Here is a 27,814-nt window from a genome sequence, read left to right as displayed (position 1 = left end):
CACAAAATATTCCTCCATTTCTCTTTAGGCCAGTTGATGTGCTCTTTGGCAAATTGTAACCTCTTCTGCACGTCTTTTATTTAACAGAGGGACATTGCGGGGGATTTGTTGTGTGTTGGGGGGTTTGGCTGGATGTTTTTGTGTTGTTTTCTTTTCTTTGCTCTCCAGGTGGTATGCAAACTGGTTTTTGTCTGTGGAGAAGGTGCTGGCAGAAGAGTCCTTCACCCTCATCAGCATTATTAGCTGCACCTGTGGATGATGCTCACGTGTAAACTTAAAGACTTTCAGCTGAAGCAGATAATGAGATGGCGTTCTGCATTTAAGCCATGAGTGGTTCAAGCAGAATTGCCGGGAACTCGACCTTGTGACGTTCGTTTGTGAGACGCTGAGGACCGCGCCAGGGTTTGACACATCGTGCCTGTGAAGGAGGACGGGTGAGGGACACATGCTGTCAGCACACATCAGAGGTGATTATTGTCTGATTGATCGTAAATAGTAATTTGGTATTTTGTTACGCAGTGTATTTGAACATTGATGAGAATTGTGCAGTTTGCTTCTCATTGCCGTGGCGTACGGACTGATGATCCTCCACCTGTTGTGAGAAGCTGCTCATTTACATAAAGCTTAAATTCAGACCTGAATGTATTGCTGATAGTGTGTGCCTCAGGGATATTTGCTGTAGCTCTGTTGACTTACCTCACCTTTTCCATCCTTCACAGAGTCAGTTTGTCGTGTCCACCTGAGGGGTGTTTGGCGGTGAGTCTGAGTCCAGAAGCACCGAGGCTTCGATCTTTTTGGGCGCTGGAGAGCGCGCCGTCCTTCACTCCACCAGACAAACCACATATTTATGTTGTGCACTAATTATTGCACTAGAGGGGGAAATAAAATCGTTTTCTTTGTGGAACCGCTTTCTGCTTATTTAGCGCTGGGTTCGGTCAGACGTTGGTCCGCTCCTCAACCTGCGTCTGCACGTAACAGGATTCTTGCAAATAAATTAGCTTCACAGGCGTCTTCTAACTGTCACAGCACTTACAGGTAACTCCAGACTGTCTTTGATCATCCTGGAGCTGATCAATGGGTGAGACTTTGCCATTCTAGTTATTCTTCTATCCATTTTGATGGTTGTTTACCATTTTCTTCCACGCGTCTCTGGTTTTTTGTCCATTTTAAAGCATTGGAGATCATTGTAGATGATCAGCCTATAATTTTTTGCACCTGGGTATACGTTTTCCTCTCTCCAATCAACTTTTCAATCAAACTACACTATTCTTCTGAACAATGTCAAACGTCCCATTTTCCTCAGGCTTTCAAAGAGAAAAGCATGTTCAACAGGTGCTGGCTTCATCCTTAAATAGGGGACACCTGATTCACACCTGTTTGTTCCACAAAATTGATGAACTCACTGACTGAATGCCACACTACTATTATTGTGAACACCCCCTTTTCTACTTTTTTTTTTTTACTAATAGCCCAATTTCATAGCCTTAAGAGTGTGCATATCCTGAATGCTTGGTCTTGTTGGATTTGTGAGAATCTACTGAATCTACTGGTACCTTGTTTCTCATGTAACAATAAGAAATATACTCAAAACCTGGATTAATCTTTTTAGTCACATAGCACTACTATTATTCTGAACACTACTGTATGTACTTGAGTTGGTTAGTAAAATAGATAAGTGCGATGTTCCACCACGGGAATCAAATTCAAAAAGCTTTATTTGTCCCCAAGGGGACAAATAAATAAATATGTACTAATAATAAAAATAAATATAAATAAATAAATATGGCCGGGCAGTGTGTCATACGTGTCATACGTCCACGGACCTCCACAATGACACATGCAGACAGCGTGTTACAACCCTAAGTGTGTGATAAGTGCTCGGGATGTTCTCGACAGACCACTGTGGTTTAGAACAGCTGTCTGATGCTGTTTCAGCTACACATCCACGCTTACTGGTTCGCTGAGGTGTTGTAGATTTGTGGAGTTTCAACAACAAGTTGTTGTAAAAACGTGCTGCATCATTCACCACTTCCTGTTGTTGCTTTGGACCCTGTCTGGAAACTGTGGTCCATCCTTGTCTTGTGAAAGTAACATTGTTCTGCTGCAGTCGGGCGTTACATCTCTTTCATCTTAGAAGAGCGTCACAAAATACTCATGGACGTGCTCTTTACTCCTGAATATGACGACATACATAGACAAGACTTCCAGGGAAGAGCTGGATCATTTTCTGCAGACAGGAGGAGTGTGAGAAGTGTTGGTGATCGCTGTGAAGACAGAACCACATCCTATCTCTTCAATTAATCACTATTCTCTGCTGTCCCACTGCACCACTTTGCCTTTCATCTTACTGGTGTGCTTCAGCCAGCGAACTAATAACTGTCCTGTGTTCACTGATGACATGCAACCATTCGTTAGCCTCGACAGCTTGGTGCGTGCACAAGAACACACTGAGTCACACAGACAGAATCTTCTCGACCCCTCTTGTTTCCCCCACAGTTTTCTTGGCAGCAGAACATCTAATTTTGGACTTCATTTATTTATTTATTTACTTACTTACTTACTTACAACGCTCACTCAGGGTCACAACAGCGGATCAGAGACGGATCTGCATGGAGAAGTTTCTATATAGTAATAATTGTATAGTTATCGCAAATGTCCTTGAGCTATCGTTATATAATTTTCAGGGTATCGCTCAAGAACTATTTAACAGTTCTGAGCCAAGTTGTGGATGCACTGGAATGATTACTGATTCCCAAATGAATGGATACTTGGTGTCATCTAGGTGTTATTTCATCTGCATTAGTTTTTGTTTGTGTCACTAAAAAGCAGCACAGTGGGCAGCACTGTGGTTTAGTGGTTAGCACTGTTGTCTCACAGCAAAAAAGGTCATAGGTTCGATCCCCACCTATGGGCTTTCTGTGTGGAGTTTGCATGTTCTCCCCGTGTTTGCGTGGGTTTCCTCCAGGTGCTCCGGTTTCCTCCCACATTTAAAGACATGCAGGTTCGGTGAATTGGAAACTTTATAATTGTCCGGGTCTCGGTCTCAATGGGACTAACCTTGTTAAATAAAGGTTAAATTACATTAAATTAAAAAAGACTTTTCTAGCCTTTTGGGTGTTCTCGTTGATCTAAGTTCTCATGATGTTGACAGTATTGTGCAATCTATATCTTGCCGTGAGTGACAAAAAAAAAAAAAAATCATGTTGTGACCATTGTGGGTGTCCTGATTAAGTCCCCCGCCCCCCAATCCCAAACAGAGTCATTTAAAATTGAGTATCTAATGGGGCTATTCCACAGAGCGCCATTCCTTCCTGATTACTCCTAAATAGCAAATCAGGGTGTGTTTTGAAGCATCATACTTACTTAAGTACTAGTTACAGCCATCACCGGCACCAGTTTTGAAAGTGGGGTCCAATTTTGGAATTGTTCAAAAATTTCATTCCGATTCGCAAAATTGTTGCTAGTGCATGGAAGCTTCCTGGTGTTCATAGTCTTTACAGTTTCAATCATGTTTGAAAGTCTTTAAACAAGGTATTCCTACTGAATAGTGCTTGAAACTTGTTACGTCCGCCAAGGACATAATAAAATCACCTGCGTTTATTTGTCTGTATGCCTGTTAGCAGGATTACGTCAAAACTACTGCACAGATTTTGATGAAATTTTCACCACAGATCGATAATAGGCCAAGGAAGAACCCATTAAATTTTGGAGTTAATCCAGATTCTGGATCAAGTTTCACTTTATATACACTTTGAAGGATTACTGTCAGCAGGATTAAGTCAAAACTACTTCACGGATTTTGACAAAATTTTTAACACAGATACATAATAGGGCATGGAGGTGATCTGGATCCGAATACAGATTCTTGATTAAGATTTCACTTTATATACACTTTGAAGGATTACATCAAAACTATTTCACGGATTTCGATGAAATTTTCAACACAGATACATACAACCCCTGGCAAAAATTATGGAATCACCGGCCTCAGAGGATGTTCATTCAGTTGTTTAATTTTGTAGAAAAAAAGCAGATCACAGACATGACACCAAACTAAAGTCATTTCAAATGGCAACTTTCTGGCTTTAAGAAACACTATAAGAAATCAAGAAAAAAAGATTGTGGCAGTCAGTAACGGTTACTTTTTTAGACCAAGCAGAGGAAAAACATATGGAATCACTCAATTCTGAGGAAAAAATTATGGAATCACCCTGTAAATTTTCATCCCCCAAATTAACACCTGCATCAAATCAGATCTGCTCATTGACATTGACCCTATGCCATGACATTGACCCTATGTGTCTTTTTGCAAGGAATGTTTTTGCAGTTTTTGCTCTATGGCAAGATGCATTATCATCTTGAAAAATGATTTCATCATCCCCAAACATCCTTTCAATTGTCCAAAATATCAACATAAACTTGTGCATTTATTGATGATGTAATGACAGCCATCTCCCCAGTGCCTTTACCTGACATGCAGCCCCATATCATCAATGACTGTGGAAATTTACATGTTCTCTTCAGGCAGTCATCTTTATAAATCTCATTGGAAAGGCACCAAACAAAAGTTCCAGCATCATCACCTTGCCCAATGCAGATTCGAGATTCATCACTGAATATGACTTTCATCCAGTCATCCACAGTCCACAATTGCTTTTCCTTAGCCCATTGTAACCTTGTTTTTTTCTGTTTAGGTGTTAATGATGCCTTTCGTTTAGCTTTTCTGTATGTAAATCCCATTTCCTTTAGGCGGTTTCTTACAGTTCGGTCACAGACGTTGACTCCAGTTTCCTCCCATTCGTTCCTCATTTGTTTTGTTGTACATTTTTCGATTTTTGAGACATATTGCTTTAAGTTTTCTCTCTTGACGCTTTGATGTCTTCCTTGGTCTACCAGTATGTTTGCCTTTAACAACCTTCCCATGTTGTTTGTATTTGGTCCAGAGTTTAGACACAGCTGACTGTGAACAACCAACATCTTTTGCAACATTGCGTGATGATTTACTCTCTTTTAAGAGTTTGATAATCCTCTCCTTTGTTTCAATTGACATCTCTCGTGTTGGAGCCATGATTCATGTCAGTCCACTTGGTGCAACAGCTCTCCAAGGTGTGTTCACTCCTTTTTAGATGTAGACTAACGAGCAGATCTGATATGATGCAGGTGTTAGTTTTGGGGATGAAAATTTACAGGGTGATTCCATAATTTTTTCCTCAGAATTGAGTGATTCCATATTTTTTTCCTCTGCTTGGGGAGATGGCTGTCATTACATCATCAATAAATGCACAAGTTTATGTTGATATTTTGGACAATTGAAAGGATGTTTGGGGATGATGAAATCATTTTTCAAGATGATAATGCATCTTGCCATAGAGCAAAAACTGCAAAAACATTCCTTGCAAAAAGACACATAGGGTCAATGTCATGGCATAGGGTCAATGTCAATGAGCAGATCTGATTTGATGCAGGTGTTAATTTGGGGGATGAAAATTTACAGGGTGATTCCATAATTTTTTCCTCAGAATTGAGTGATTCCATATTTTTTTCCTCTGCTTGGTCTAAAAAAGTAACCGTTACTGACTGCCACAATCTTTTTTTCTTGATTTCTTATAGTGATTCTTAAAGCCAGAAAGTTGTCATTTGAAATGACTTTAGTTTTGTGTCATGTCTGTGATCTGATTTTTTTCTACAAAATTAAACAACTGAATGAACATCCTCCGAGGCCGGTGATTCCATAATTTTTGCCAGGGGTTGTATTAGGTCAAGGAAGAACCCATTAACATTTGGAGGTGATCCAGATCCGAATCCAGATTCTGGTTCAAGATTTCACTTTATATACACTTTGAAGGATTATGTCAAAACTACTTTGAGGATTCTCACCAAATTTGCACCACAGAAAACCCCACTGAGTTTTGAAGGTGAGCTGGATCCGGATTCCGGATCAAGATTTCACTTTATATAGGCTTTGAGGGATTTCTTCAAAACTACTTCACAGATGATAGCTTGGGACTCCAACGAGGGCGGTCGCATCTCCTCCACTCTCCCTTATCTCTGCTCTCTGCTTTAACCTTCAAGTCCTTACTTCACCAGACTGTGAATTCCTCAAATTATATTGGATACTGCATCTATTGGACTACTATTGGATTTACCATGGAATTGATCAGCTGGTCTCTGAACGCTATTGACACCATCTTTTCTACAAGAAGGCCAGGACCAGGGGATCCTACCTGCCCAGATGGAACGTATCCTGCGGGCTATGTTCTCAACTCCTGGGGGTCGTGATGTGTTGCATGCTTGGCGCCTTTCTCCATTGAGGACGTCGAGGATTTATTCATATTTGGTCTTATGATAGCAGGGCTGGTACTTTCTGGCTTATGTGCTGCCCTGATCTACCAGAAAATTGGAAAGATGGCGGCATCAAGAACCACGGCCCCTCGCTTGTCCGTCGTGATTAACAAGGTGGGCAAGGTAGTGCATTCTCAGAATGCGATGACATCTTGGAGCAGATGTGTGCCTTGCAGATGAAGATGAAGATTTCGGAGGCCGGGGAATATTCTTAATTCATAATTGGAATTTGGTTGTTCAAGTGAAGCTGTAAAAAGTGTTTTTCACTGCTCAAACCACAACACGGCAGGCTTATCAAGCCTGAAGGACAAATTGCCCGACTGTTTTCCTCCAGAGGAATGTCTTCAGGCCTTGGTGATTACTTGGCTCTTTTCTTATCTCAACTCACAAAGACAAACTGTTCTTCATAGGACTGAAGCATGCTCCACTCCTTCTCCCCACCCCCCTCCTACCCCGCATCACACACACCCCACTCCGGCTTCTGCTCACGTCACCCCTTCCCTTCTGGGGGGGCGGTGCGGTTTTAGCTGCTGCTGGTCCCCGTTCCTCCCCCCAAGCTGACAGTGGCGCAACTCAGGGTTGCTGCATGACCTTCACCCACTTGCCTCAATTCGGATAACGGCCTTCTTCAAATTTAGTGCACATAAACAATGTCAAATGTGTATGTGCTGTCTTTAATTCTGATGTGTGCCATTATTACGGTAAACAAGTAATAATTGTGGACTAATTGCTATCTGAGGTAACTGGAGTGTAAACATAATTTCTCCACTGTGAGATCAATAAAGTATATCTCATCTCATCTCATTCTCACCAAATTTGCACCAGAGATAGACATGAGAGCGTGGAATACTCCATTAAATTTTGGACGTGAAGCAAAGAGAGCATTAATAAATGTGTTTTTAAAACATGCAGCGTAGCACTGCTAGCTCTTAGAAGTAACCCTCACCTTGATCAGTTTCTGTGTAAAGTGACCTTTGGTTCCTTGAAACGTCTTTAGAAATCTAAGATAATAATAATCATACTGCAAATCCTTTGAATTAAATCCATCTGGTAAATCCATCAGAGCTGCCTAAGAATAAAAGATAAAAAATTTCCATTTCCCCAGGAGACTTGTCAAATTTTTAAGTTTTTCTGCTTAAACATTATTAGTATTTGTAGCCATGTGTGCGCACAATTATACATGACTGTGGTAATTTTTTTTTTTTACAATATACATCGTCTGATAAAAAAAAGTAAATTGTTAAAGCAAACACCCAGCTAGGCATATCAATACAAGTACACAACAAATAAAAGTTAATTTCTGTTCTAATAACAGAAAATAATTTGTTCAGGGGGATGAATTAAAGCGCATGAACTCCTCTCATCATTAAGACTCACCACAAACAACAGTCTTCATTTGTTAAAGGAACATTTCCTTTCATGAGCTGTTATTTATCTCATTAACTTTTATTATGGCTGTGTTGTGAAGCTGCATATATCAGGCATGAATGACTGCTGTGCTCTTTGTGCCACTGCAGACAGCGCTGGACTTCAGACCCGGTATTTGCTGGTCTAAGTGCAAACACTATCTGGTGATGGGAGGAATGAAAGTGTCAGCTGTGCACCCGATCACATGTCATTTTAAGACCAGCAACCCCACAGGAGCACAAGTGCTATTGTTATTTTGAAGGGTGGAAATGAACAGTGACACTTGTGTTTTTATGATGTAGAATTTAGAATCAGTGAATGAGAGCCACACAGGTGCAAATATGGCTGAGCTGCTAAAGAATGGACTGGAAGTAAATTCATTATGGATCACTGGAAACACTTAAAGTACATAGTGACTACTTGTCACATAGTCAAGTAGTATACTCTAATCACAGCTCTCTGCATCGTAGCTGAACTGAATCGTGAGGTGCCCAGAGATTCACACGGGTGTGCAGTGTTTATAATGACTGGCAAGAAAAAGAGTATGAACATTTTGTGTTTTTGCAAAACATCGTCTGCTATGCTTGGTATGGTAATATCTTAGACAATCACAAAGCAGTGCAAAGTGTCATTGCATGTTTCCACCTGATACAGTTTTCATTTTTATGTGACTTTACAACACACATACATTTTGCTTGCCTGCACATATCATCACCAGTCACCCGCAATGTTGTAATATTGAAATTACAGCATACTACAGCCACTGGACAGAAAAAAATATAACGCAATGCTAAAATATCCTCGGCTGTATTAGCATTGTGTTGTTTAGAATTTGCAATTCTTTAATTAATTATTAAGATCCTACTGTCTTACGTACAATTTGTACATGTTCAAATCAAATCATTTGCTCATGTTGTGCAAATGAAGGAATATTTGTAGCTCACCATCTGTGCATTTGTAGTCATTAATAAGAAATTTAACTTAGCTTTGAATTTAGCTTTGAGTTAGCGAAAGTTACTGTGCAAGCTAACATCCGCAAAATGTCTTGTGAATGGCTCTAGAGGTGTTATCAGGTTACAAAAACAGCATTTTCAGTTTTAGAAGTGTTTATTTCTCACTAGCTCCTTACACAGGTGAATCCAGTCATGAGAAAGGGTATTTAAGGTGGCCATTTGCAAATGCTTCCCCTCTTTGCATCTCTTCTAACGAATGGCAACATGGGACAAAGATTGTTCAACATCATGGTTTAGGGAGATTTCACATAGTGAGGAAAAGGAAGACCACAGGTGCAGTACTAGTTAAGGCCCGAAGTGGCAGGCCAAGAAAAATCTCAGATAAGCTGAAGTGTCAACCCACAGACCTGCTCTAAAGAGCTACAGTATGATCTTGTTGCAGATAGTGTCTCGTTCAACTATACAGTGCACTTTGCACAAGGAGATGCTGTATGATGCTGTAATGCAGAGGAAGCCTTTTCTGCGTACATGCCACAAACAGAATCGCTTGAGGTATGCTAAAGCACATTTGGACAAGCCAGCTTCATTTTGGAATAAGGTGCTGTGGACTGATGAAACTAAAATTGAGTTATTTGGACATAAGGTGCGATATGCATGGCTGAAAAAGAACACAGCATTCCAAGAAAAACACTTACTACTTGCAGTAAAATTTGGAGGTGGTTCCATCATGCTGTGGGGCTGTGTGGCCAGTGCAGGTATTGGGAATCTTGTTAAGAGGTATGGATAAGGGACTTGATAAGGAATTGGAAAGATAATGGTAATGATATTGATAAAATCTTATCAATACCCATCCTTAGGTACGTCCCTTTGCATGATCCAGTACTGAGGTGCCTCAATGTTGAGGACCCCAAAAGCTAGAGATGGCCAAAGACACGCATCATTTGGCTTGATCCTTTCTGCTTGGTTTTGTTGTTCAGATTTTAAGATTCAACACATTTAGATCATGCCCAACCATCAGTATCTTTGTTGTAATTTTTGGTCCAGATTGGTGGCCCCACAGACATTATAAAGAGTAGATGCCGCATTGCTTGCTGAGGTGTAAGAAATGCAGCCGCCATCTTGGACTGGTCATCGTACTGATTCCACCACAAGGCACAGTGAAGGTTTTTATTTTTCATATTTTTATTTTTTTAATCTTTCTATAATAAAGTTAATTATTAGTAATAAGGGCAAATATATACTGATTTTATATACTGTTTATACCATTCACCTCTTACACCCCTATTCCCCAGGGCACCATTCTACTACAATCGACCACGATCCAAAAAAAGTGCAAAATAAATAAATAAATTTTAAAAATGGGATGAAACGGCTTAGTCCGGCTTGCCTCCTAACAGGCTGGTTTGTAAAGTGCAGAACTGGCAACCCTCCCAAAAACAAAATTAAGGAGCTACACCCTCTGCCAGAACTGCATCAAATGCTGCTTCAGCTTCAAATTTTTACCCCAATGAAGCACGATCAAGCACGTTTCAAGCCATACTGACAAGGAATACTCCGTTTAAAGACATTCAAACATGACTGATCAAAACATGCCCCGATTTGTTATCGGAGTGGCTATACGCCCAACTGTTGGTTCAATAAATATGCTGAAATTTGGGGAAATCCCAAATTCATCAAATTCTTTATTCATCGCTCAATGGGGAAATCTGAAATTTCCCCATTGAGGGATGAATAAAGGCTTATCTAATCTAATATGCGAGCATATACACCCAACCACAACCGACCAATGAGCGTGCTTTAAGCTTACTTCCGGTTTCAACGCGGGAGGGATATTTTTTCGCCGGCTGCAGGAGGGTTCGCACCCCACGGAGGAGCTGTTATCTAAAGTGGTTCTGTTTGGCTCATCACACCCAGGGAACTGTGTCAAACTAACACCATCTTCCAGCCAACAAGCAGCATTTTGTTCAAAACCTGTTTCGTCGTCATTAACAGGCTTCCGTTCAAATTGCTTATGAAGTTTGTCTGTTTTGATCCATTGCGGTGTTTTCGCAGTAATTAAACACGATGCCGTTAAATGTGTCAAACATACGCCGCAACAGAGCCTTAAAAAGTGGTGTAAAAAATCGTTTAGATGCGCAAAACATGTCAAATACACAATCACGGGTGGGCGAATAAGGTAAGACATTATATTTAACTGCCGGTTGGGCGTGTAATGTTTAATGTATGACTTATCTGCCCAACGGTTGGGCGTATAGCCTTTGCCATTTGTTATTCAGGATTAAACCAGAAGGGACGACATTCTGTGGAATAGCCCCATAAGAAGAGCTCTCAAAAAAAAAAAAAAAAAGCCATCTGTCAGTCCGGTATCTTCATCAGATTTGTGTGAATGGCATGTCGCTTGGAAACCCTTATTTATGCCACCAAAGCTAACTTTCTGATCAAAGCTGTCTCGGTACAGAGTCAAACCAAATCAATTTTATTTATATAGCGCCAAATCACAACAAACAGTTGCCCCAAGGCGCTTTATATTGTAAGGCAAAAGCCATACAATAATTACAGAAAAACCCCAACGGTCAAAACGACCCCCTATGAGCAAGCACTTGGCGAGAGTGGGAAGGAAAAATACTGACTCACAGAAAAAGATGCTGGTGTACGTGGGACTAGAGTGCCTTAATTGAGAGGAGTGGCGACATAATGAGTTGAAAAAAAAAACACTCACATGACTCGTGGTGCCATCTTGGGGTCACTGTCTGCATGTAAATCCAGCTATTTTATTTATTTATTTGCTGAAAATGACAGGTTGCTGTGCATTTGGAGGCACAAACAGACACTTCAAGAAGTACAGATTCCCTTCAGATCCAAACAGAAGAAAAATTTGGGAAAATACAGTCAGCCATGTGGGATGGAAGCCGACTTCATCATCAAAGCTTTGCAAGGTAAATTTATTGTTCAGTTCCATGTACAGTAAAACACACCTAAAGCAGCATCGTAAAAAACAGCTATTCGCAGTCACAGACATGAAAAGTCCCAATGTTTTTGTATTGTTTTCCATGTAAAAAACACCGTATATAACGGATTTTATACAACAGATTTTTCACTCACATTGGATAAAATGTTCATCCGATCACAATTATATTTCCATTTAAAAAAAACCCTCGCTTGTGGGACCGGACGCATTTCCGTGATTAAAAGCCCAGCCGTTTATCTAGGGATACAACGATATTGGCCCGATCCCATATTTATTTACTCGTACTTGTAATCGTAAAACGTGACCGATACTCCACGACCCTTAGTGATGTCAACCTCTCAATGTTGGATTTTCACGCACATGCTCCGAAATTTCCGGACTAAGTCGAAATACGTTCATCAATGTTGTCCATTAATTGACAGAGAGCCGCGGTCCATCATGCAGAGAAAATCCACACACACAGTAAATAAAAAGTCTTACCTGTTTGTAGATTTCATCATCATACGATCCTGAAAAATAATCCACATAAAGCCTCCTGAGTTTGGAAGACAACATTTGAAAACATTTTCATTCCTCGTGTGGCTTGAAAAAAAAAGTTCCTCTGTGATTTTGGCACTTTGCATCACAGTTCCTCCATCAGAACTCAGACTGGGGCTTCAGCGGCGGAGATGGTCAATCAGGTTGGTGAGTTGCAGCCCTTGATGTGGGTGTTCAGGCATCTCGGCCCACTACAGGGGTAATCCGTTTGCAGAATCACTGTGAGGCTGCGTTCAGACCATCCGCTCACTTCCACAAGCTGCGCTTTGCGCCAGAAGTTGGCTCACTGCGCACCTCATTCATTAAATGGCTCATTTACCACAGGAAATGGGTGATTCTGTCTGAATGTGAGGAAATTATCCCATCATCCAAAAAGGAAAAATAAAATAACGTTAAAATTACTAAGTTTTGCTTCCTTGTGTCGCAACACTGCGCATGTCTGTGTGTGTGCGACGCCGTGTGTGTAAGCCGTGCTACTCCAACATTACATGTTCCACCTTTGGGAGGAAAAAAAAATTACGGTTTGTATTTGCATATGTTACCTGTACGTATTTAATTAAAAGTTAAAAAATATTGTGGAGTTTAGCTCAGTGTTTTAGATAAAACAGAAACAGGCTCACAGCTGATAATGCAGAGAAGCTGCTTTTCATCAAAATAAATCTGCTCCTCACATTTTCAAAAAAGGCTTTTAGTGCTCACAGACGAAGTTATTGATGGACAGTTTTAGTTCAGTTATCGTTGTGGTATATCTTGTAGTGCTGAAGTCCACAGGTTACATTTCAGTGAGATATCTGTCAGTGTCATGTTTGTTAAGAAACACACAATTAATGTTAAAGGACAATTTGTTGTAGTCAATAAGTGAACTTACATGATTTAAGTGAAATGTTTGTAAACAAAAACAAATCTAATGATATTGGTAGCAGTTACAGTCAAAGTAAGAAACAACTGATGAATAAAACATGTTTTCAAAGTCATCATAACACTGTAATGGTATCATTAAGTATTCGTATCGGTATTTGATATGAATGAGTACCCAAATGTATGTACTTGGTCTGGAAAAAAGTGGTATCGGTGCATCCCTTTTTTTTTCCACACTGTGCTCAGACTCGGACTTGCAGCCTGACGTGCACCTGTTAAATCAGACACAGCAAAAGGCTGTGATTTAACACTTTTCTGCTTTCACTACTTCATCTGCCATCATATTTTAATAGTTTTTGCAGTGCGCATGCTGATTAAAAATGGATCAGAAAAGTCGGAAAAAGAGGAAAATGTACAGCTTACCTTTGAATTGGAGGTGATGATTGTAGAAAGAAAAGCTTGTTTAGGGTCAAATTAGTCCAGAATAAAGCATAGTCCAGAGACGGAGAACTTTAAAACTGTCACGCAGCTACAGAACTGCAGAAGCATAAAATCAGGCTTTAAATTAATTAAATAAATCATCAGAAATAGTAAATTTCTGTAAATTTGATAGTTTAACTATTTTTATATTTATTTTGATAGCAATTTTGATAGCACCTGTACCTGGATGTGTTGCTGTATGTGGTTAAATGATTTTTAAAAAATGTTGAAAATATAAAAAGGTTCATTCAGTAGTTGGAACCAAAATGGCACCATGCTGTGAGTTGACACCACTCTCTCAATTAAGGGACTCTACCTGGGACCATGCTTTGCTGCATTTATGTTTCCTTGCAGGGATCATATCTAGTACCAACATGTGTAAACTAAATTCAAAACTTTTTGCCTCGTTTTCCCACTTTGTCAGATTTCTTCCTCAATTTGATATTTTAAATAGAACACATTTTAAATAGAAAGGGAAAGTGTTTCTGGAACACTTTTATGTTTCCGGCTTTCCGCATAAAAAAATTTGGTTCCCTCACAATTCTTTATTGCCTCCCCTCTCATTCATATTTCCACTGTATTGGACCCTAGCTTGAATTATGACTGATTTGTTTTATTTGAAACATGAGCAATGGTTTGACATGACATTTATGAAGAACAACTTGAAGTTAACACCTGCAGTGTCAAACCACCAGTGTCACCAGTCAAACCACTGCTCTTCTTACTGCGAGGCAAGAGTACAAACTATACTACACAATATGATCTTGGCAGTTCAGTTTGACACCTCCAAACCAGGGCTCCTCTTCAACAGTTTCTGCAGCAGGAATGCATTAAGCATTACGGGCTGGGAAAGAAGTTAATGTTTATGTCAGGAAATGGGTTTAAAATTGGAAGCATCCAAAAGCTATTTGTCTTTTCAAAAGGAGTTATGTTTACGCACAAAATGACATTTCGGCAGTCTGCCATGGTGCACAATGGTAAACACGTTTTCAAATTTAAAAAAAAAAAGGAAAATAAGGCACCACAAAATTGGAAAAAATGGATATGCCTGCAATATAGACTGTGAGGGAACATCAGCTTTGACATTAGGGTTATGTGGCGCATTTCTCTGGACATGATCCACCGCCCAGGGGCCTCAGACTGGAGGACCCCAGTGGTTGGAGAAGGCCAACTGGGCACCCACATTTCACATGGCTGCAGACAGATGGATGTTTTTGAGAAGTATAGATGTCTGCATGAGGGGCTGCAACCTGGAGGCAGTTCTGTGTATTTGACAATAAAGGCACCTTGACACTTGCACGCATTTAATCCCTGCACTGCCATGCAATTCGTCATGCAAATACAACCCACTGTGTTCCACTGGATGCTGCGCTTTGTGCTGCTGGACACTGTGTTATATAAAATAATTATTTCATAGTGGATTAATCATTTGCTCTCAAGAGTTTGGCTGGTGAAACCACCTCTAATCCCTCTGGAATCACAGAGGCATTTTTCACAGCTGCAGCTTTTTCTCATGCACTTCTTGACGTGGAGAACGCATTTGGAATCATCTCAAAGGTAATCATTTATAATATTTATATTGTAATGGCTTGGTAAAGCGGTTGCATTTTCATTTATTCGCATACGTATCTGTAAAATTATGATTATAGATTTAACATCTCGTCATAATTGTTCAGATGAGCTGAGTTGTGATGCGCTGGTGTAGTGACTTGCAGTGGCACGCAGTCTTTTGAAATGTTTGCACAATGTTTACGTTTCGTTCACAAAATTAATGCATGCCAGAGATTTTGAACATTTCAAAATTTTCGTTGGGCACTTGCACACAGCTGCACACAGTTTACAACAAGTTTACTCTCTGGCACTGCAGAATATATGCTACGGATCAAATTCATGCAAATATCAAGGTACCATAAGACCTGACGTGATGCATCGTGCAACATGAAAAATACAGGAATTTTCAACAGGTGACGTGAATTTGGAAAGAATGACTTGCACTGCGGAGTGGTTTTCGTGATTGTGCAAATGGATGCATCTGCCCTGAAAACAAATATATTAATGAAAAAGTTGAAATGTCTTTTTACTCTGCAACGCATTCTTGAACCTTTTTTTAACATCAGTGCAGAAGGTTCCTGGTTCAAACCCCACCCCCGCCACATTTCTCCATGTAATGTGGAGTTGCGTCAGGAAGGGCATCTGGCATAAAACTAATTCAACGTACAGATCCACCTCGGATTTGCTGTGGCAATCCAGAGTGCAAACACCGGAGCAACTGAAGGGACTTTTTGTGAAGAAATACAAACAGTATGGCACTCTGTGGTGACTCTGTATGGAGTAGACAGTTCTCAAAAACTGAGTGACTGTGCAAGAAGAAGAGTGAGGGACCACCACCAAGACACCCAGACAACCCAGAAGAAGTTATAGGCTTCTGTGGCTGTGACTGGAGAAATTGTGCATAATGCATGTTTTGTATCACCAGTGATACAGCTTCTTGATGAAGTGGTATAGAGGAGGATTTTCTTTTCACAAAACATTATATCTAGGCTTGCATCTCAGATGTACCTGCTGGCAAATTGTAGCTGAACTTTCAGGTATTCTTTTTAAGAAAATCCCGTGATATAAAATATCCTCACATAAAATTAATAATAATGACAATAATAATACTACAGCAAACAGAGCTCTGGTATCGGAATAGCATCGGTTTCCTGCTTTTAAACTCAGATAAAACTGAAGTTATTGTGCTTGGCCCCACAAATCTTAGAAACATGGTGTCTAACCAGATCCTTACTCTGGATGGCATAACCCTGACCTCTAGTAATACTGTGAGAAATCTTGGAGTCATTTTTGATCAGGATATGTCATTCAATACACATATTAAACAAATATGTAGGACTGCTTTTTTGCATTTACGCAATATCTCTAAATTAGAAAGGTCTTGTCTCAGAGTGATGCTGAAAAACTAATTCATGCATTTATTTCCTCTAGGCTGGACTATTGTAATTCATTATTATCAGGTTGTCCTAAAAGTTCCCTGAAAAGCCTTCAGTTAATTCAAAATGCTGCAGCTAGAGTACTGACAGGGACTAGAAGGAGAGAGCATATCTCACCCATATTGGCCTCTCTTCATTGGCTTCCTGTTAATTCTAGAATAGAATTTAAAATTCTTCTTCTTACTTATAAGGTTTTGAATAATCAGGTCCCATCTTATCTTAGGGACCTCATAGTACCATATCACCCCAATAGAGCGCTTCACTCTCAGACTGCAGGCTTACTTGTAGTTCCTAGGGTTTGTAAGAGTAGAATGGGAGGCAGAGCCTTCAGCTTTCAGGCTCCTCTCCTGTGGAACCAGCTCCCAGCTCAGATCAGGGAGACAGACACCCTCTCTACTTTTAAGATTAGGCTTAAAACTTTCCTTTTTGCTAAAGCTTATAGTTAGGGCTGGATTAGGTGACCCTGAACCATCCCTTAGTTATGCTGCTATAGACTTAGACTGCTGGGGGGTTCCCATGATGCACTGAGTGTTTCTTTCTCTTTTTGCTCTGTATGCACCACTCTGCATTTAATCATTAGTGACTGATCTCTGCTCCCCTCCACAGCATGTCTTTTTCCTGGTTCTCTCCCTCAGCCCCAACCAGTCCCAGCAGAAGACTGCCCCTCCCTGAGCCTGGTTCTGCTGGAGGTTTCTTCCTGTTAAAAGGGAGTTTTTCCTTCTCACTGTCGCCAAGTGCTTGCTCACAGGGGGTCGTTTTGACCGTTGGGGTTTTTACGTAATTATTGTATGGCCTTGCCTTACAATATAAAGCGCCTTGGGGTAACTGTTTGTTGTGATTTGGCGCTATATAAATAAAATTGATTGATTGATTGATATATCGGGATCAGATCAGAAGTGAAAAAATGTGGATCGGTGCATCCCTACTTCTTATGAATTGTCGACAGACAGATGGACGTGTTGCCATGACATTACCTAGCTCAGTATGTCAAAAAAAAAAAAAAAAAAAAAAAAAATTATTAAAAAATTAAGGCGGGGGGGGGGGGGGGGGGGGGAATGTTACAGATTAATGTTGTGTTCCTTGTGTCCACAGACTGTACCGAACTGTGACCTTCCACACATGCACTCTTGTGAGTAAATGTTCTTGTAAGAGTGGATTAGTGGCCACGTGTGAACGCACAAAGAAAATGCAATCAAGTAAAAGATGAAGTGTCTATCACTGTAGTATCGGTACTATGTCAGTGTCTGTGGGATCGCCCACATCAGGAAGCAATCAATCAATCAATTTTTTATATAGCGCCAAATCACAACAAACAGTTGCCCCAAGGCGCTTTATATTGTAAGGCAAGGCCATACAATAATTATGTAAAACCCCAACGGTCAAAACGACCCCCTGTGAGCAAGCACTTGGCTACAGTGGGAAGGAAAAACTCCCTTTTAACAGGAAGAAACCTCCAGCAGAACCAGGCTCAGGGAGGGGCAGTCTTCTGCTGGGACTGGTTGGGGCTGAGGGAGAGAACCAGGAAAAAGACATGCTGTGGAGGGGAGCAGAGATCGATCACTAATGATTAAATGCAGAGTGGTGCATATAGAGCAAAAAGAGAAAGAAACAGTGCATCATGGGAACCCCCCAGCAGTCTACGTCTATAGCAGCATAACTAAGGGATGGTTCAGGGTCACCTGATCCAGCCCTAACTATAAGCTTTAGCAAAAAGGAAAGTTTTAAGCCTAATCTTAAAAGTAGAGAGCAGACGACTGAATGGATCTGGACTGTGCACAGAGCTGCAACCACTACGCTAAATAATAATAATAATAATAATACTCTTTTTGCTGCTGTTTAATGCCATTGTGCTTGATTTTCAACTGCTGGTGATGTGACACAGACAGAGAAAATATCAATGAGTAATATAAATAGAAGATATCTGACGTAACTCGGGTTCTGATACGACCTTGTTCTTTGAGATACAAAAAAAAGTGACAGACTAAAACAGCAGCCATATGAGGGACAAAGATAACAGCCCCTCTGACCAGGATTTTCAGAGTGATAAGTGAAAATGTCTGTCACGGTTAACAACCGGTATATGAGTGCATGTGAGAACGGGACACGGAGAGAACATTCCAGCACAAGGCACTTCTGCATTCTTCAGGTATGCATGTTGAAGTGATTTAATCCGACTCCTGGAGGTTGCCTGTCCTCCTCCCTTAGCCAGGTGTCTCCAACCAGTCAAAAGCAAACAGACAATAAACTTTACTAATCAGGCGGAGGCAGAGCAGAGACAGATGAAAAACGTGCAGCACACAATAGGACAAAGCTGGTGCCCACCAAGCGAGAGTCTGATGGAATTCTGACACAAGACGAGGCATGTACGGTGCATCCAGAAAGTATTCACAGCGTTTCACTTCTGCCACATTTTGTTATGTTACAGCCTTATTCCAAAATGAAGTAAATTAATTTTTCCCCTTAAAATTCTACTCACAACACCCCATAATGACAACATGAAATAAGTTTTTCCCCCAAATTTATTAAAAATAAAAAAATAGGAAAGCACATGTACATTTATTATTCACACCCTTTGCTCAATACTTTGTTGATGCACCTTTGGCAGCAATTACAGCCTCAAGTCTTCTTGAATATGATGACACAAGCTTGGTGGACCTATCTTTGGGCAGTTTTGACTGTTCCTCTTTACAGCACCTCTCAAGATCCATCAGGTTGGATGGGGAGCGTTGGTGCACAGCCATTTTCAGATCTCTCCAGAGATGTTCAACCAGGTTGAGGTCTGGCCTCTGGCTGGGCCATTCACAGAGTTGTCCTAAAGGTCCTACTTTGATATCTTGGCTGTGTGCTTAGGGTTACTGTCCTGATGAAAGAAGAGCTGTCACCCCAGTTTGCGGTCAAAGCGTTCTGGAGCAGGTTTTCATCCAGGATGTCTCTGTACATTGCTGCATTCGTCTTTCCCTCAATCCTGACTAGTCTCCCAGTTCCTGTTGCTGAAAAACATCCCCACAGCATGATGCGGCCACCGCCATGCTTCACTGTAGCGATGGTGCCTGGTTTCCTCCAAACATGATGCCTGGCATTCACACCAAAGAGTTCAATCTCTGTCTCATCAGACCAGAGAATTTTGTTTCTGATGGTCTGAGAGCCCTTCAGGTGCCTTTTGGCAAACTCAAGATCCTGAGGTCCATTGTTGTGCCATGACCATCACCTCATGTTGCAGCATGATCATGCACGGTCCCATGTTGTAAGGATTTGTACACAATTCCTGGAAGCTGAAAATATCCCAGGTCTTTGCATGGCCAGCCCACTCACAAGACATGTCACCCAATGAGCATGTTTAGGATGCTCTGGATCATTGCATAACGCAGTGTGTTCCAGTTCCTGACAATATCTAACAACTTCGCACAGTCATTGAAGAGGAGTGGACCAACATTCCACAGCCCATAAATAAAACAACCTTCAACTCTATGCAAAGGAAATATGTTGCACTGCATGAGGCAAATCATGGTCAAACCAGATACTGACTGGTTTTCTGCCCCCCCCCACAGATCCCTTCAATATGGCAAAACTGCACATTTTAGAGTGGCCTTTTATTGTGGCCAGCCCAAGGCACACCTGTGCAACAATCATGCTGTCTAATCAGCATCAACAAGTGATACATTTAAAATCATATATAATGCTTTGATGATCCCATTTAAAACATGCCTGAGATTGTATAACCTAATGCACTAACATAACTTTATTCCTCTGTGTTGTTTGTTCTGTGTAGATTATCCAATTATTCATTACTATGTTTAATCATAGAGGAGCATTTTTTTTTTTAACTTATATGTTGAATGCACTTACTTTTGTTATAGTTTGTTTTGCCTTGTGTACTTTATTTTACTGTTACAAGAAGTTCATACAACTTGAATACTCCATACTATGTTCTGATTTACCATCCTCATGTCCGCTGTATCAAATATCAAGCTCTCAGCCATGACCCTGTAAGAACACAATTTTATGGCGGATCGCATGATAGCTGCAGTAACTCAATAGGACTATGCAAACAGATAAGTATTTTGGGAGGGAGGGAAAACAAAGATTCAATGGGAAGACCACTGCAGGTCACAGCAAACTCATTTGTGCCTAAACTAAATTCATTCATGGGTTTAAGATTCAAAATGGCGTCCAAAATGGCTGCCAATAGACTCTTATCATTGAATCTGTGATAATTAAGTTGTTTATATGTTGTTTAAAGGTGTTTTAGTGAAAAACCCTATTTTGGTGGCCATCTTGGATAACTGGCTTGAGGACAGTTTTTATTTTTGGGAACATCCTGATTGTGTTTTGGAGTCATCTAAGGAACCTAAAAAACTTGGTTTGGTTTAGTCCAGGGGGGGTGTGCAAAGGTAGTGGTCATAGCTCCCCTAGTAATTTATCTTTAAAAAAAAAAAAAAAAAAAAAAAAAAAAAAAAATCACTACATGGATATTGTTTAGGACAGGTTGTAGAAAATGTAGGGATGCACTGATCCACAATTTTTCACTTCCGATCCAATCCCAATACCTGAATTTGGATATCTGTCGATACCGATACTTTTCCGATCTGATACCAGAGCTCTGTCTGTTTTAATATTATTATTATTATTGTTGGTTTTATATGAGGATTTTCTTAAAAAGAAGACCTGAAAGTTGAACTACAATTTGCCACAAGGTGCATCTAAGATGAAAGCCTAGATTTAATGTTTTGGTAAATGGACTGCATTTATATAGCACTTTTCCATCTGCATCAATCAATCAATCAATCAATTTTTTTTTTATATAGCGCCAAATCACAACAAACAGTTGCCCCAAGGCACTTTATATTGTAAGGCAAGGCCATACAATAATTATGTAAAACCCCAACGGTCAAAACAACCCCCTGTGAGCAAGCACTTGGCTACAGTGGGAAGGAAAAACTCCCTTTTAACAGGAAGAAACCTCCAGCAGAACCAGGCTCAGGGAGGGGCAGTCTTCTGCTGGGACTGGTTGGGGCTGAGGGAGAGAACCAGGAAAAAGACATGCTGTGGAGGGGAGCAGAGATCGATCACTAATGATTAAATGCAGAGTGGTGCATACAGAGCAAAAAGAGAAAGAAACAGTGCATCATGGGAACCCCCCAGCAGTCTACGTCTATAGCAGCATAACTAAGGGATGGTTCAGGGTCACCTGATCCAGCCCTAACTATAAGCTTTAGCAAAAAGGAAAGTTTTAAGCCTAATCTTAAAAGTAGAGAGGGTGTCTGTCTCCCTGATCTGAATTGGGAGCTGGTTCCACAGGAGAGGAGCCTGAAAGCTGAAGGCTCTGCCTCCCATTCTACTCTTACAAACCCTAGGAACTACAAGTAAGCCTGCAGTCTGAGAGCGAAGCGCTCTATTGGGGTGATATGGTACTACGAGGTCCCTAAGATAAGATGGGACCTGATTATTCAAAACCTTATAAGTAAGAAGAAGAATTTTAAATTCTATTCTAGAATTAACAGGAAGCCAATGAAGAGAGGCCAATATGGGTGAGATATGCTCTCTCCTAGTCCCCGTCAGTACTCTAGCTGCAGCATTTTGAATTAACTGAAGGCTTTTTAGGGAACTTTTAGGACAACCTGATAATAATGAATTACAATAGTCCAGCCTAGAGGAAATAAATGCATGAATTAGTTTTTCAGCATCACTCTGAGACAAGACTTTTCTAATTTTAGAGATATTGCGCAAATGCAAAAAAGCAGTCCTACATATTTCAATTCAATCAATCAATTTTTTTTTTATATAGCGCCAAATCACAACAAACAGTTGCCCCAAGGCGCTTTATATTGTAAGGCAAGGCCATACAATAATGATGTAAAACCCCAACGGTCAAAACGACCCCCTGTGAGCAAGCACTTGGCTACAGTGGGAAGGAAAAACTCCCTTTTAACAGGAAGAAACCTCCAGCAGAACCAGGCTCAGGGAGGGGCAGTCTTCTGCTGGGACTGGTTGGGGCTGAGGGAGAGAACCAGGAAAAAGACATGCTGTGGAGGGGAGCAGAGATCGATCACTAATGATTAAATGCAGAGTGGTGCATACAGAGCAAAAAGAGAAAGAAACAGTGCATCATGGGAACCCCCCAGCAGTCTACGTCTATAGCAGCATAACTAAGGGATGGTTCAGGGTCACCTGATCCAGCCCTAACTATAAGCTTTAGCAAAAAGGAAAGTTTTAAGCCTAATCTTAAAAGTAGAGAGGGTGTCTGTCTCCCTGATCTGAATTGGGAGCTGGTTCCACAGGAGAGGAGCCTGAAAGCTGAAGGCTCTGCCTCCCATTCTACTCTTACAAACCCTAGGAACTACAAGTAAGCCTGCAGTCTGAGAGCGAAGCACTCTATTGGGGTGATATGGTACTACGAGGTCCCTAAGATAAGATGGGACCTGATTATTCAAAACCTTATAAGTAAGAAGAAGAATTTTAAATTCTATTCTAGAATTAACAGGAAGCCAATGAAGAGAGGCCAATATGGGTGAGATATGCTCTCTCCTTCTAGGAGAGTGCATATTTGTTTAATATGCGCTTTGAATGACATATCCTGATCAAAAATGACTCCAAGATTTCTCACACGCTCAAAGCACTTTACAATAATGCCTCACATTCACCCCGATGTCAGGGTGCTGCCATACAAGGCGTTCACTACACATCGGGAGCAATAAGCGATTAAAGACCTTGCACAAGGCCCCTTAGTGATTTTCCGGTCAGGCTGGGATTTGAACTGAGAATCTTCTGGTCTCAAGCCCAACGCCATCACCACTAGACCATCACCTCCCCCTAAATATTAGATTTGACAGAGTACCATCATTTCGAAATGTAAACAATGAGGTTTTCTGGTGTTTTCTGCTGTTAACCCTAACCCTAACCCCTAACCCTAACACACAGATGTAAATTACCAAGATCTTGCCACCTTCAAATGCTCATAACTTTTTTCATATTTGACATAGTACAAATATTTAAATACCATTTTGAAGGTCTCTAAAAGCTCCATTGCAAACACCATTTGTGTTACAATTCCTTTAACTTTATTTTATTTTTTTGTCACAGACCTACCGGGAGTCTAAGTTCGGACCTCGAGATCTACCTTCCTGACACTCTTAGTTGTCTTCCTGTTCCAACACAACTGAATCCAATGAAAGACTTGTTAGTAGGCTTTTAATGAGTCTTTCATTGGATTCAGGTGTGTTGGAACAGGGAGACAACCAAGAGTGTCAGGAAGGTAGATCTCAAGGACCGAACTTGGGCACCCCTTACCTGGTCTAAAGTTACAAAAACAAACAAACATGACAATATACTCAAAATATCACATTGGAATACTTGTAGATTCCCATTTAAGAATTGTGATACATGTCGAATCAGTACCCAAGTATAGTAACACATATATTAGTATCATCACGCCCCCCCCCAAAAAAAGACTGTGACTTTGAATGAAATTGGGAAAACTCTAAAGTATCACAGTACTGTCCTCAGTATCATCAGACACTGGATTGAAAAAAAACTTTGCTGTTTAAGACATCCAGACCAATAAATGCTACCTGTTGGTGTTTTTCCACTCTGCCTCGGGCTCTGTGAGCAGTCACACAAGTATTGCGTAAAAAGCTCATCCCTGTCAAACCTCCTCAGGTTAAATAGGGACAAGAATCAGCATTTAGCACAAAACTGGAAGCAAAAAATATATATATTCCCAACAAATTATATCAATATGTACTTTTCCTCTAAATGTCATCTCGGAGAGTAAAAAAATAGTGCGTGTTGTGTTATCTGGGTGATGTTAAGATGATCGTGTTAATGAGAAACTCTGTCCGATCAGAAGAAAGGTGACAGACGGAGACCTCAGTCCACGGGGGGACGTGGATTCTGCAAACTCACTCTTACATGATCCTGATCCCCAAAAACCCTCACAGCTGTCTGAGTGCGTTCTTCCATCCTTACCTCTTTGACTTTAGCCCGTCTGTCCCTGGCTTCGGGGTCCACAGGTTCGTGTCCAGTGGCTCCGGGGGGCCGGTGGAACTCAAAGAAAGGCAAATTATTGGCATCTCCGCCGCCTTTATTAATGACTACCTCTTTGGCAACTTTCTCCTTTTCGATGAGAATGTCCTGTTTAATGTCTTCGGGTCGTTTTTGCAGGGTGTCCTTGGCCTCCAGTAGAGCTTTCTCGTGGTCCTTCTTGATTTTGGCCAGAACCCGGTGGTCGCTTCCAGCGGACGGGAAGTCTCCGCTGTCCAGACCCGTGCGGGTGTTGGTCTCCACCGCGGACGAGCGAAAGAAAACTCCGCTGAGCAGCTTGGACGAATCCGGCAGGAAGAAAATGGCACCGAAACACAAGGTAATAAAAGCGCTGAACACTAACAACAAGATGAATTTCTCCGTCAACCTGAAAGACGTCGGGCTGGCGGACTTCCGATTCGGGGTGGCGGTAAAAGGCAGGAGGGTAGCAACTGGCATTTTCCCGTCTTCTTCTTCCTACTACACCTTCAACAGCAATAAGGGCTTCAAACGTTCGAATTAGCTCAGGTCGGCTTCAGCTTTGGCTTATTCCGCTTAGAAACCCATTTCGAGACGGTATAAAGAAAGAACCAGCTGGAATATTATCGCTACAAAGTTGAGAGGCGAGGCGGCTGACGCTGTCCATACCGGAGGCTCCGCGCGGACTGATCGACGTGCAGGAAGCAAAACACAAGAGGCGGGGCCGAGAGGCGGGGCCGGGGCCTGACTGACAGCCGCTGCGTGAGTGCGTGCGGAGTGGGCGTGTCTTCAACATTTAAAATTCAAGATTACTTTATTGTCATTATTACAACTCGTAAAAGGTACAAAGTGGAACGAAATTTAGTTGCTACTGTCTCCACGCAAAAACAAAGATGAATAAAATAAAATAGCAAATATAGAGGGAAAAAACAGAACATATGAAATAACAGATACTATGAATAACAGAATGTACTAAATGACACACACACATACATATATATATATATATATATACACACATATATATATATATATATATATATATATATATACACATATATATATATATATATATATATATATATATATATATATATATATATATATATATATGACAGGTATAACTATTATAAACATTATAATGTGCAATTGAAGGTGCAAAAGTAGTGCAACAGTCAAAAAGTAAACATGTACACCAGAGGTCACCAACCCTGTTTCTGGAGAGCACATGACCTGCATGTTTTCCACATCTACCTACTCAACTCACGCCTGATTCTATTTTTTTTACAACTTTATCATTTTTCCACACCAAAACGCACCCACAAACACTCCCTCCAATCCAGGTGGGATCCCCACAAACCTACACACAAAAACAGTAAAAAAAAACAAAAAAAAACAACTCAAATAATCTGTGTAACTCATTGTAGTTATAACACCAACATTCTAGACCTCTGACACCAGAAAGATATAATAATAATAATAACTGCCATGGTGTTGCCTGTGGGGATCTAGTGTCTATAAACTAGGTAGCTGACATTTTTCAAGAGTGGTAATAAATTAAGCAATGAGTTGGAATGGTGTGTCAGTCCAGAATGTTTTTAGAACCTTAGACCTCAACAATTTTTAGAAGAGGAACTCAACATGTTAGTTCCTGTGAATTATGACATTTTTAATGTTAATTTACTGTCCTAATGTATTTCTGAGTTGTTTAGGTTCTTGCTATTATATGCACACAATTATTATTATCATTATTAGTATTATTATTCATTTGATTGTCATTTGATTTTTAAATGGACCACAATGAAGTATTTTCACTTTCTTGTGTCATCCATGTATTTTTAACGTATTTACAATTATATGCACTTACAGGCATGCTTTTGATACACTCAACAAAAATATAAATGCAACACGTTTGGTTTTTCTCCCATTTTGTATGAGATGAACTCAAAGAGCTAAAACTTTTTCCACATACACAATATCACCATTTCCCTCAAATATTGTTCACAAACCAGTCTAAATCTGTGATAGTGAGCACTTCTCCTTTGCTGAGATAATCCATCCCACCTCACATGTTGGGGAAAGTGTAGTGACATGGACCCACAACAGGGGGCGCAAATGAACGGTCAGTAGATGAGCCAAAAGGTAACAATTTAATGTTGTGAATGTGCACAACGATTATACAGACAATCACAGAATCTGACAGCAGTCAATACACCAAGGTGACGTGTGGGCAGGCCCGAGGATAGAAGACGTCTGTCCTGATAAGAGCTGGAACCACACGATTTCCACCGCCACAGAACCCGGAGAATACTGGAGCCGCCAAGTCCCGAATTCCCATGTGATCACCGTCCCCGACTGTCGGATGTGGTACTGCTGGCGAGGAGCACAAACAGTGAGATGTGGGTGTGTGCACACCCAGTAACAAAAACAGTCAGAAGGTGGAAAGTCACCTCCACCTCTAATCACACACACGTGCAGCTCCTGTCAACCACTTATCTGGTTGGGGGGTGAAGCGAAGCCGTCGCTGAACACACCAAACGCCAATCCCACAGATAAGGCAACACTTACAGGAAAACGGCTGCAAAGAAGTTCAGACTATAAGTCAGTGTTAAGTTCAGACACAGCAGAGAATATTACCTTCACAGGTAGATGATATCTCGGCAGCGAGGTGGAGATGACATCCGGCTTTTATGGAGTGATGAAATGATGGGTAACAGCTGTCATGAGTTGATGTGTGACAGCTGTCACTCCTGGTTGTGTCCGTGGCGGCAGCGCCCTCTCGTGCCTGAAGCCCACACTTCAGGCAGGGCGCCCTCTGGTGGTGGGCCAGCAGTACCTCCTCTTCTGGCGGCCCACACAACATCACAGTTGTGCCATATCAAGATGCTGATTAGACACCATGATTAGTGCACAGGTGTGCCTTAGACTGCCCACAATAAAAGGCCACTCTGAAAGGTGCAGTTTTGTTTTATTGGGGGGGATACCAGTCAGTATCTGGTGTGACCACCATTTGCCTCATGCAGTGCAACACATCTCCTTCGCATAGAGTTGATCAGGTTGTCAATTGTGGCCTGTGGAATGTTGGTCCACTCCTCTTCAATGGCTGTGCGAAGTTGCTGGATATTGGCAGGAACTGGTACACGCTGTCATATACGCCGGTCCAGAGCATCCCAAACATGCTCAATGGGTGACATGTCCGGTGAGTATGCCGGCCATGCAAGAACTGGGACATTTTCAGCTTCCAAGAATTGTGTACAGATCCTTGCAACATGGGGCCGTGCATT

General features: G+C 41.0%; 1 protein-coding gene across 2 annotated transcripts in view; it reads right to left on the bottom strand.

Moving 5' to 3' along the window:
- The window catches only part of man1a1 (mannosidase, alpha, class 1A, member 1), a 154,737-nt gene extending 129,506 nt beyond the window's left edge, over window positions 1-25,231 (bottom strand). Inside the window, exon 1 of one of the 2 annotated variants that reach the window (XM_034161869.1) lies at window positions 24,498-25,231. In XM_034161869.1, coding sequence (XP_034017760.1) covers window positions 24,498-25,010 — 513 coding nt within the window. In that variant the 5' untranslated portion in view covers window positions 25,011-25,231. The remainder of the gene's footprint in view (window positions 1-24,497) is intronic. The other variant, XM_034161868.1, reaches the window with a different exon arrangement.
- Between the last annotated feature and the right edge of the window lie 2,583 nt (window positions 25,232-27,814).

The sequence above is a fragment of the Thalassophryne amazonica genome, chromosome 21 (assembly GCF_902500255.1).
Source record: "Thalassophryne amazonica chromosome 21, fThaAma1.1, whole genome shotgun sequence".
Taxonomy (NCBI): Eukaryota; Metazoa; Chordata; class Actinopteri; order Batrachoidiformes; family Batrachoididae; genus Thalassophryne; species Thalassophryne amazonica.
The sequence above is the reverse complement of the archived record's forward strand: the minus strand, read 5'-3'. Positions and strand labels throughout refer to the sequence as shown.